Source organism: Canis lupus, chromosome 28 (assembly GCF_048164855.1).
Source record: "Canis lupus baileyi chromosome 28, mCanLup2.hap1, whole genome shotgun sequence".
Taxonomy (NCBI): domain Eukaryota; kingdom Metazoa; phylum Chordata; class Mammalia; order Carnivora; family Canidae; genus Canis; species Canis lupus.
The window spans coordinates 30050502-30062889 of NC_132865.1; the positions used below are offsets into that span (position 1 = coordinate 30050502).

The 12388-nt window shown below is 40.7% G+C and overlaps 1 protein-coding gene across 12 annotated transcripts in view; it reads left to right on the forward strand.

Annotated features, from left to right (window-relative positions):
* ASPH (aspartate beta-hydroxylase) overlaps nucleotides 1–12388 on the forward strand; it is a 212702-nt gene that overhangs the window by 136582 nt on the left and 63732 nt on the right. For all 12 annotated transcript variants that reach the window (XM_072804506.1, XM_072804507.1, XM_072804511.1 and 9 more), the window contains 2 exons: nucleotides 2305–2390; nucleotides 9018–9104. In XM_072804506.1, the coding sequence (XP_072660607.1) occupies nucleotides 2305–2390; nucleotides 9018–9104 (173 nt within the window). The remainder of the gene's footprint in view (nucleotides 1–2304; nucleotides 2391–9017; nucleotides 9105–12388) is intronic.

Below are 12388 nucleotides of genomic sequence, written 5' to 3' on the forward strand. Positions count from 1 at the left end.
CCTGTGAAGTGAAATTCACTGTGTCTGGGAGGTTGAGAGAATAAAAGGAGTTATATGTAAAGCACCCAGCATGGAGACATGTACAGAGTGAATTCTAAAAAAAATTAAAAAATAAAATAAAATAGTAGTAATTCCATGCAGTGTTTGTTTGGACAAGTCCACATGTTCCCTCTTTGCCCTATTTTGTTTGCCATCTCTAACCAGTTTTGTGATTTAGACAACCAGATGGATATGATGCCATCCTCTGAAAGAGGGCAAATTTGAGAAAGAATAGAGTAGTGAGCAATAGTGCATTTGATTTCTTATCTACTGAGCTTAAGGCATCTGTGTCATAAATCATAAGCACATGGATTTATGATTTTTGTAATGCAAAAGAAAATTGACCTGTTAATATGTAGCTCATTTGGAAATCAAACTGTTAAAGAAAGCCCTGTACAGGGCTGAGGACTGACCCAGAGAGCACAACATCCCAGGGATCAATGGAGAGCAGGAGCCACAGAGGAACCAAGGGGGAAATGGAGAGGCCAGAGAATAAGGAAGAAAACTAGGAAAGTGGGCAGCACAGAGGTCAAGAAGAGCAATCATTCCGGGAAGGAGGGAGGAGTCAACTATGCCAGATGCTACAGAGCAGTCAGGTAGGATAAAGAGAAAAAGGAACAAATGGGCCTGCAGAGGACATAGACATCATTAGCTGTCAGTTATGGAGCACTTAAAATATGCCAAGCACTGTGCTACTTACTCGTGTGCAATATTAATTCTCAAAAACACTAGCCCCATTTTTACAGATAAGGGAAGTAGAAGTCAGAAAAGCTTAGTAGCAGTTTGGCTTAGGTCACAAAGCTTAGAAGTCCCAGAGCCGGGACTCAGACCCCTGCCATCTAACTCTAAACCCTTTCTTCCAGAGACTTGCTTGTGCACTGTGCTGGGTGAGGAAGCCAGAGCACCTTGAGTTGAGAGGCAGCCAGGAGTGAGGGGAGGGTAAGAGAGGATGGCAGGTAGAGGAGGGCAGGCTGAGGTTTGTCTTGCTTTAGGAAGGCAAAGACCTCAGCATTATTAAATGACAATAGATGCTCAGAATAGAGCCAGGAAGTGAGGAGACACCCAGGAGATGGAGGAGGCAGAGGACAGGTGAGTGGAGGGACTTTAGGAAGGAGAGCTCCTCCTCCTCTGTGACAGGGGAGAACAGAAGCAATTAGATGTATAGGTTCAGTGTCAGCACATCGAGGAAGTTCTCTTCTGATTGTTCTCATTCGCTCTCTCTCACCCACTTCTCCTCCTGTCCCACCACCAGTTCTCTTCTCTATTTGGAACCCTTCTGTGTCCCTCTCTTTTCACTCTCCTGAGCCCTCAGACAGGACGGTTTGCTCCAGGCTTCCAGGAAGGACGTGGCATCCATCCACCCCACCGGCAATGCCAGGTGTACCCTAGCAGCCCACCCCCCCACCCCCCCCCACCCCCCCCCACCCCCGGTGCTGGATGTGACTTTATGCTAAGTGAGCATGAACCAAATCAGTTTGCAGCCAAGACATGGTGCCACTCTCTGTAGGAGCCTATGGTTTAGAAAAAGACTAAGTGTACAAATGATTGTACTACAGGTCATGTGAGAGAAGGACCATGAAAAAAGAGATATGCAGAGGGCTCTGGACTTCAATCCAGACAGGGAATGCAGTGAGGGAGGCAGAAGGGTTTTGAGCTCCCTGTTGAAGGATGAGCATTTTTCAATTGACAAAGATAAGGAATAAGCCATTTAACTTCGAGAAAGTAGCAGCAGAAATGGCATAGAGCTTATTTGGGGAACACAGGATGGTCCTATTTGGCTGAAGTATGGAATATAGCTGGAGTGGTAAATCCATGATGCACATAGGAGGACCTTGAGTGCTAGACTATGAAATTTTGTTTTAGTCGACTCCCTGGAGAGTACCTTCCCATTTTTATCTTTATCTGATCAGAAACTGTAGAAGTATCCAAAAGCTATTTTAAGCAGTCTTTTGGACTTAGCCAAGAAGTTGATCATAAGAGTTCATAAATCACACCTACCATTTTTCCTTCCAGAAACTAGGCCAGTATCCCTGTGAGTTTCAGGGTACCCACCCACCACCCACCCGGGCTCCCAGGAACACCCTGGAGCATATATGTAAGGACTGTGTTATCTCCCTTGGCAGTTATTGACTGTCCTACAAGGATGGGGGTGGGAAGAGATGAGCCAGGAGTGTGCTTGTTCCTGCAGTGGTAGGTTTCTCATTACTTGTACCTCACTATTCTTAGACAAAAAAATACAAAATAAAAACCTCTTTTTTCTTTCAGTTAAGAAAAAGAAGCCTAAACTATTAAATAAATTTGATAAGACTATTAAAGCTGAACTTGATGCTGCAGAAAAACTTCGTAAAAGGGTATGTTGATGTTTTTGTTTGGCGCAGAAATGTGCAATGGGTTAGTTGTTCAATAAATTCAGGCATTACTCTTGAACTGTTAAAAAATAATAAGAGAAACAGCCCTTGAATAGTGTGGATTTTTCCCCAAGCTCATCAGCATTCCACATGAAATGAATCAAGCAAAAGAGAAGAATAGCAGCTGTGTGGCCAAATAGAAGTAGAACTAATAGGCCAGCTGACTTGGGGCCAGTCTACCACCACCACTTGCTAGTTGTGTGTGTTTGGATAAAACACTTGGCTTTTCTGAGCCTCAGTTTCATTTTTAAAAAATGAGAATAGTAAGTAATCTTCCCACTTGGTTTTTGTAAAGATCAGATGAGATTTTTTTCTAAAGTATCAGCTATGTCAAATGCCATACAGGTGAACGTTTTTAATTGTATAGCACCTCAATACAAAAAGGAAAAATAAGTTAGTCCATTACTCTTAGGGTAGTTCCTGTTAGGCGAAGTGACATTGGGTTTAACATTCTTCTCCCTTGGTGTTAATTTCATGCACCTACAGTTTTCTGGGTGACTATTATATGGTTTGTGTTATCAGTTATTTTGAAATATTGCTTGTGTTTGTTTTTAGATACTGCAGTTAAAAAAATAACTTGACACTAGATTGAAGTTCTTATCTTAGTCATATTTGTCATCTAATTATCAGGTCAAACATTTATAATCATTTAATAACACCTTCACTTAATCATCCACTTGTTTGTCATGGAAATTTCTCTTTCTCTACTCTGTACTTGAATTAGACTTGACATAATGATCACTAGTTTTCCTGTAATGTGCTTTATTTTATCAAGTAGACCTTGGCTGCAAAGAAGGGATAGGGGGATTGTAAGTAAATAAGCAACAACAGAAACATACAAATTAGGAGTGGATGGGACAAGAATATGCTTCACACATATTTACCAGGAAGCATGGAGACTTCTGTAACTAGAGTTAGCCACGGTTCCCAGGCCAAGGTTGGCTTACCCTCTTCAGCAGCCAATAAAAATATAATAACCCCAAAGACTACTGCAGCAAAGTTGTTGTTCACTGTGTCTAAATGTAATCACTGCAGTGATTTCTGTGTCTATCTTGTTTAACTTTACAAAATGAAGCCATCTACTATTTGTGGGAAATTTGCCTTTCTTAATGGAACTGAAGTAGGAATTTTCTTTTTTTCTCACCTTATTTGGCATTCTCCATTTTCTTGCTTCTAAATGCCATGTGTGAAAATGTAGGATGCCTATTTCACAGGTGGCTTTTGGGATAAAGGACAAATGAACAGCTTTAGAGAAGGATTTTTATGTAATTTTAAGGAGTGGTAAAGAAGAGCTCAGTTGCCCAGGGCAAGATAAGTCAACGGGGGATAAAAGTGCTGGAACACTCCATGAGGTATTCTCTGGTTCTTGCTTATCTGGAGAAATTATGATGCATTCCTCAAGGAGCACCCCAGATATCTAACAGGGTAAATAAAGGAGGAAGAAGTAGCTATAATTCTTTTTTTTTATTTTTATTTATTATTTATGATAGAGAGAGAGAGGGGGGCAGAGACACAGGCAGAGGGAGAAGCAGGCTCCATGCACCGGGAGCCCGACGTGGGACTCGATCCCGGGTCTCCAGGATCGCGCCCTGGGCCAAAGGCAGGCGCCAAACCGCTGCGCCACCCAGGGATCCCAGTAGCTATAATTCTTGATTCTGAAGTAGCAGGGAGCCATATTTTTGGATGAATTATCAGCAAAATTAAGTTTTTTTAAGGTTATTTTTTATGGCTGGTATTTTCAGATGATGCCACTGGCCACCCTGGAAGAGCTGAGGCCTAAGCTGAGGTATGCCCCAGACAGAGGAGGTCCAGTTTCAGTTCATGTCTAGCTTTAAGCACCCTGTGACATGAAAATATGAGGTCATTTTATTTTTCCATCAAAAATGCATAGATCAGCTCCTATTTCAATCACGTAATTTTCAAAAGTAGTATGTATAGCTTAAAACTTTTCCTTACCCTAGAAGAAAGGATTTGAAATGATACCCTGAAACATTCATTTATGTGCTAGAGTCATTTATTATTACTCTATTTTAAGTGAAAAAGAGAGGGAGAAGCGAAAATATAATAAAGCCAGAGTAAGGCCAACGCATGGAAGTTTGCATCACAGGCTCTGAATGGAGCTTGGGATGAATGGAGTACAGGGTAGACACAACACAAAGGGAGTAGCAACACATTCTAAGATTAATAGTGCTCATCAGAGAAGCTGCTCTCCAAGTCCAGAGAGAAACATTCTGCGGTGGATCTTCATAAAGGGTACGCTGATGGACGGCACAGCTTCCTCCCTAACATCGCACCAGTGGATTCTGCAATACATCCGTGGGGGCGTGCCTTAATGTCCTTCAGCACAGCCCTTGACCTCATGCCAAAACAGGGAGGCCCAAGTACATGTCTCTCCAATGAACTGCCTTGGTCCTAGGATAAAATGTAAGCTGTGTTGAAAGAGGTGATCTTTAGGCAATTCTTCAGGAGCACCATACCCTGCCTTTAAGTTTTGCAATAAGAATTGCATAATAATGTTAGGAGCTAGTAAGATTCTAGAGAGGGGACATTCTTTCAGACTAAAAGCAAACATGTTTACTTTGCCAGCCTGCTGAGGTGAGAGCAGGGCTGACAGTCCCTGAGCGAGACCACACAACCTCCTTCTTAAGAGGATCGGAGGGACATCTTGGTCAAGCCAAAATACTCCATTATTTTTATAACCTTGATGGCCAACTAAGGGAGTATCCAAAAGGAATAAAATACTTTAGCAGATTTGTTATGGATATTGTTATTCCTAGGTTTTAAATGGTAATGGTGCATTTTGCATGATTTTCACAAAAATAACCCCAACATTTGCAGTTTAAGTTACATGAGGCATGTGGTAAGCTAAAAATGGTCCCCCCCAAAAAATATCCATGTCCTAATCCCTGGAACGTGTTAAGCGTTGCTATATTTAAAGAAAGGGTCTTTGCAGATATGTAAGTTGCAGATCTTGAAACGGGGAGATTATTCTGGGTTATTCAGTTGGGCCCTAAATGGAATCGTGTGTTTCTTTATAAGAGAGAGGCAGAGAGAAATGGGAGACAAAATAGGAGAAGGCACACAGAGGGGAGAAGCCAATGTACAGACAGAAGTAGAGATTGGAGTAATGCATCCACAGTGAGGAAATTGCTGTCAGGAGGCAAGGAACAGACTCTCCCCTAGAGCCTCTGGAGGAAGCATGGCTCTGCCAACATCTCGACTTCAGCCCAGTGAAACTAATTTTGGACTTCTGTTCTCCAGAGCGCTAAGGAATAAATTTCTTTTGTTTGAGCCACCAAATTTCTGGTAATTTGTTACAGCAGCCATAGAAAACTAGTCCAGATATTGGTGCTGGGTAGTGGGGTGCTACTATAGCAAATACTTAAAAATATAGAAGTGGCTTTGGTAACAAGTAGAGGCTGAAAGAATTTTGAGATGTATGAGAGCGAAAGCCTGGACTGTCTTAAGCAGACTGTTGGTAGAAATAGGGATGTGAAAGCTGCTCCTAGAGAGAGCTGAGGAGCACCATAGAGAAATCTTTATCAATACTCTTCGAGAATATACATATCATTACAAGCAGAATGTGGATGGGCACTTCTGGCAAAAGCCCAGAAGGAAATGAGGAACAGGTCATTGTAACTGGAAGAAAGGCAGTCCTGGGTACCAAGTGGCAGGAGGCTTAACTGAATTGTATCTTATGGGCCTGTGCCAAGCAAAACTTGTAAGCAGTGAACTTGGATATTTAGCTGAGGAGAGTTCTAAGCCATGTGTTGGGGATGTGGCCTGGTTTCTTTTTTGCTGCTTATAGTAAAATATGAGAGGAAAGTGATAATTAGAAAAGGAACTGTTAAAGAAAAAAAGAGCCAGAACATGATAATTTGGGGAAATTTCTTAGTCTATCCAGATTACAGAAGATGCTACAATTAGCAAGTTCATTGTTAAGAAATTTTACTCTGGAGAGAAGGCCAAGGGCGTGCTGGACATCCTTTTCCGGAAGAGAGCAGATGTGTGACTCTTGGATCTACCCCACCATCTAGCAGAAGCCAGGAACGGAGATGGGATGATCCTGGAAGGGGGTGTGGAGATGACTCTTTGAATGGTGTGAATCCCAGTGACAGACCCAAGAGACCCACAAGGCTGTTGAAAATATCATACCAGGAGAAGCACTGCCACCTGAGAGAGACACAGGGCAAACGGAAAGAAAGCTGGCAGATTCCCAAAATTCTACAAGCAGGAAACAGGCTGATAAAACTAATCAATCACCCTTTCAATAGAAAGGAAAGAGGAGTCCAAGGACGGAGTTGGAGACAAGAACTCAGTAGCCAGAGCCAAGGACCCAGAGGGCAGAGACTCAAGCCACAGACTTTGAACCTAAGAATTCACCTGCCTACATTTTTATCTTGCTTGGAATCAATAATTCCCTTCTTTTTCTTCTAATACAGGGCAATTAGAAGAAAGTCACAAAGAAAAAGATATTTAACATTGAATTCTTCATCCCTTAAACAAGGATGAAGGGAGGGATGAATAGGTAAAAAACAGGATTTTTAGGGCAGTGAAACTCATACGCATGATACTATAATGGTGGATACAGTCAGTATACATTTGTCCAAACCCATAGAATATAGGACAGCAAGAGTGAACCCTAAGGTAAATTATGGATGTTGGCTAATTTTGACATGTCAGTCAGTGTAGGTTCATTGATTGTAACAAATGTACCAGTGTGGTGCAGTATGGTAATCATGGTGGAGGTAGTGTGTGTTGGGGATGTGGTGGGTATATGAAAAATCTATACTTTCTCTCAGTTTCACCATGAAGCTAAAAATATTTGCTTAAAAAAATTGAAGAAATTAATATCGTGAGAAGACAGGGTACTTTAAATAGCGATGCAATAATTTCTGACAATAAATGTAATAGAGAGTATGTGTTCTGGCCTGATTTATCTCTACAACCAAGTCCTCATTGTCTGCATTAACCTGCCTCCCTATCAGATAAAGGCTCTTCTGGGACAGGCCCCACTGTCTTGTGCTGCACACACATTCCCCATATACCACATGCTTGGTACAGTGTCTGGTTTATTTGTGTTACCAGATATAACTGTAACAGCAACTCCACAAGGCAGTTGAGGACCCTCATCCCCATTTTACAGATGAGGCATTTGAAGCAAAGTCATAACTTGCCAGAAGTCATATACCTTTCAAGTGGTGGAAACCAGACTCTGCCCGGTTGGTCTGGCTCTGGAGCTGGCACTCGTGGCCACTACACTCTGCATATGTTTTCCACCAATCCCTCAGCACCACTTATGGGCATGTGATGAGAGGAAAAGAAAATCTCCTTCGATGATATCTGCCTTAAAAAATGATTTTAAGTAATTTTCATATGGATGTTGCCCGACCTTTCACAATTTAGTGAAGTCTTTCAGAGATAGGTGTAAATAACAATTGGGGAGTCCTGTATGGTTTGCTTTGCATAGCCATATTTGTGAGGTAAACTTTGTTGTGTGAAAACTCACTCAGGGAACGTCAAAACATATAAACCAATAGTAAGCTTCCATTTATAGGAGGAATGAATGGATCTACCAATTTATAGGGAGCTGAAGTGTCACGAAAGTTCATCTCAGAAAATCTGTCTCAATCCCATGGTTCCTAATATCCTTAACCTGTGGCCATCCATTAGAAACCAGGAGATGTTTGTTTCACCCCCGTGGAATGGCCATGGATGGAGTGTCATGGGGAGAGGGGTTCCTCATACCCAAGACCCTCACCAAGTTTACCTGTTTCATATCATACTCTGTTTCTTTTCATGTTGTGGTAGTCTGGGACCTATCAGAGGTGTTTGGACCATCTTCTTTGGAAGGAGTCACATGACACAGAGTCATGAGTTTCCTGAGTCAACCAGACAAGCGAAATCAATTCTGGAGTTCAGTGGGTGACAGCTACCATGGCCAGGGGGCCTTGTCATTCTATGAGAATACTCGTAGAATTCAATAATCTGTTGAATTACCCCAACATATAATTCATACTTCTCATTGCAGACCCCAAGACATTCCAGCTGCCAGCAGTATTTTCCCCCAACATAAAAACCTAAATGTTTTATTCAAGAATATAGTCAATATTCTTTAGGGTAGTATTACTGTAATAGTATTGTATGGTGACGGATGGCAGCTACACTGTGATAAGCACAGCACAATATATTGAGTTATATAATCACTGTGTTGTATACCTGAAACTAAGTAACATTGTGTGTCAACTGTACTTCAATTAAAAAGAAAATGAAAAGATAATGCATTTAAGAACTGTGCATATAGAGGGAAAATGCAATTTCTACAACAAAGACAAAAAGTCCATCATTTGCCAGGTTTCTATTTTTTAAAAAAACATATTTATCTTCAATTTTACTTTTGTATTTTCTGAACTCATTAGTTTTTTTTAAATATTAGATAAAACTGTCTCTTGACTCAGAATGGAGTCCAGAAAATTTTAACAATGCTACTTGGTGAATATTAAAAAACCATGTTGAATAACATTATGCATCTGAACTTATTACATTTATGTAACTACCTCTTCCTAACAGGGAAAAATTGAGGAAGCATTGAGTGCATTCCAAGAACTAGTTCGAAAATACCCACAGAGTCCGCGGGCAAGATACGGAAAGGCACAGGTATTCAAAAACCCTCCTATGTAGAAAATATTATCGATGTCCTTGTATTCTGTGTAATTGGATTTTCACTGCCCACTATTTGCATTTCTCTTTGCCCTTCTAATTTATATACAGAACTAATTTCTTGTGCATATGTGTAAACTCAAGCAATAAATACCCTTTTAGGGTGACTCAGTCAGTTAAGCGTCTGCCTTCAGCTCAGGTCATGATCCCAGGGTCCTGGGATTGAGTCCCAACTCAGGGAGCCTGCTTCTCCCTCTCTCTCTCTCTCTCTCTCTCTGCTGTTCTCCCTGCTTGTGTGTGTGCGCTCTCTCTCTCTCTCTCTCTCTCTGTCAAATAAATAAAATTTTTAAAAAATGTTTAAAGAAATACCATTTTAGGTAAGACAATTAACTATTACTATTGTGTACTGGTGAATTTAGTTAACATTTTCCTGCCCTCCCTCCATCTGGCTTCTCTCTGGGTTTGAAAAGAAAAGAAAGAAGAACTTTTTTGTCCCTGATCTTCCATCACCATCACGGCCCATTCCACCTAGTTTTCACTGTGGGCTCCTCCAAGCTTTAAGAACCTCAGTCTTGCAACTAGAGACTGTATGTGTGCTTAGGAAAGACTTGAGAATGTAAAACAGAATTATATTACCAGCTACCTTCTCCCTATCTCCACGCCCTCATCTTCTTTCTTCCCTGACTTTCCCCATCATCCAGATCCTCATTTTGTGAAGCTTTTCCACATTCACCTGTGGTTGCATAAAGCCACCATGTGCCACGTGCTCTTCTAGACCTTGGGATTATCATAATGAACACTCCAGAGGTCTCTGTCCTCATGGATCTTATATTCCAGTAGGAGGTATTTTCAAAGTTACATAGTCAAAAATCATGTAGAGAAAGCCCACTACCTGCCAGGCTCTGTTGTAGGCACGGCTGATACAGTCACCAGCAAAACATGCGGAGTTTTCATTGTAGTGACAAAGGCGGTACATGAGACAAAATAAGTAAAATATAGATGCTCGTTAGTGAGAAGTACTAAGGGAGCCTAAAAAAAGCAGAGTACAGCCACAGATAGGATGTGTGAGGGAGCTGATATGTTGAATAGGGTATCAGGGAAAAGTCTACCAAGAAGGTGACATTTGAGCAAGGCCCTAAATAAATATATAGAGGAATATATATTGAAGGATATTATAAAGTGTTAAACATAAATATATTAGAGCATCTTACATAATCTATATCATAAAGAAAAGAGCATACCTATTAAGATTTTTCTGGCTGCACATAATGTGATTTGAAGGGGACAGGGCAGACAGCACTTTAGGTAAGTTGATCAGAAAAGGCCTCTTTATGGAGGCGACAGGTGACTGAGATGTGACGAGGTAGTTGAAGGAGTTGTGTGGGCAGAGGGCAGAGCTAGGGCAAAGGCTGATACAGGAAAGTAATGTTGGTGTGAGAAGTTCAAGAAAAGGGACACCTGAGTGGCTCAGTGGTTGAGTGTCTGCCTTTGGCTCCCGGTGTGATCCTGGGTTCCTGGGATTGAGTCCCACATCAGGCTCTCCACAAGGAGCCTCCTTCTCCCTCTGCCTATGTCTCTTCCTGTCTCTGTGTGTCCCCATGAATAAATAAAATCTTATAAAAAAAAAAAGTTCAAAAACAGAAAGAAGGGTGTGCTGAGGGAAGAGGAAGTAGGGCAAATGAGGCCAGGACCTCACAGATGATATTCTCTGTGTCCTGGGAAGCATTGAAGGGTTTATGCATGGATTTGGCCATCTTGTTTTTTCATAAGTATTGTTTTGGTTCTTGAGTGGAGAATAGATTAGTGGGGAAAAGGGAGAAGCAAGAATAGGGAACTATTACAAGAGTGCTCAAGGGGTGGTGGCACAGACTGTGGCCATGACTGTGGAGATGAGGAAATGATGGAGAGGGCTTAATGTTAGCTCAGGTGTAACGGTCAGAAAAGACAAGACTTGAGGCCTGGGTTTTTGATTTGGCCAAATGAGGAGAGAGAGAATGCTGGTTACTAACAGGGAAAACTGGTGGAGGAACGGGTTTGGAGAAGTACAAAGTCAAGAATTCACTTTTTGTTCTGTAAAGTTTGTGATGCCTATTGAACGTTCTTTGCACATGTCAAGGAAACATTGAACTTGTGAAGTATGGAATTCAGGATAAAAGCCAGGGCTGATACACAGTGTGTCTGGCAGGGCTGATACACAGTGTGTTTCTATCCCCCACCTTGTGGGATGAAATTGTCAACCCTGCTGGGAAATCATAGGGACAGAGCTACAAAAATTTACCAGACCAAGGAGAACCTGACAACACCCCTTTGTAGGGGGTCAGTGTGGTGACTTGTATATGGCACTCACACAGGAACTAACATATCTGTGGAAAAAAAACAAATATACTTTGTTCTGAGCTAAAGGGGTGACTACTTGCTCCAGGTGCTCAAATTTTTCTTACCTCCCCATTAAAAACGTATTAATTAAATGTTAATAAGTGAAGATTGTGAAAAATTAACGCAAATAACTTCCTCCTGTCCATGGTACAGACCAGGGGTAGTAGACAACAAATATATTTTTGTAATTCAGTCACTAGTCCTCTGAATTGCTAAACTGTATTGCTGTTAAGCAAAAGATACTGTGTTTGTTACCAAAAGATCATGCCTGTGCAAATAAGTGATGAGCTTTGTTACTAGTACTGATAGTCATTGGACTAAGAAAACATATTAACTATAGAGAATAAAGATTGGTGCAAATGCTAATCGAACTTTGGCAAAAATTCTTTGTGTTTTGGAATTTTTCTTTGTATAGGATAGTAATTATGGGTGCCAAAGGCTAAATAAATGCAGTACTTTCACACATGGTGATTGCTGGATTTGTATCCTCATTTAACTGTAGGATTTTGAGTGATAGGCCTCAGGCAATATTTTTTATCTCGGAACTTTTATGCTACAAGGTGTTATTGATATTAATGTTAATGTGGCATAAAGTAAAATTTAGACATGGTAAATTAAATTTTAATAGAGTAATTTAAAAGATTTGAAATGTGTAGGAGTTTAAAAATAAGAATTCAAAAGAAGATGGGTTTTATAGGGAGGAATAAATGATAACTCTTTCATCCTTTGTTTGCAAATTAAACAATTATGCTGGAATATCCCAACAAATTTTTTTATTTTTTTTTTTTATTTTTATTTTTTTTTATGATTTCTTTTTTTTTTTTTTTTTTTTAAAGATTTTTTATTTATTTATTCATGATAGTCACAGAGAGAGAGAGAGAGGCTCAGAGACACAGGCAGAGGGA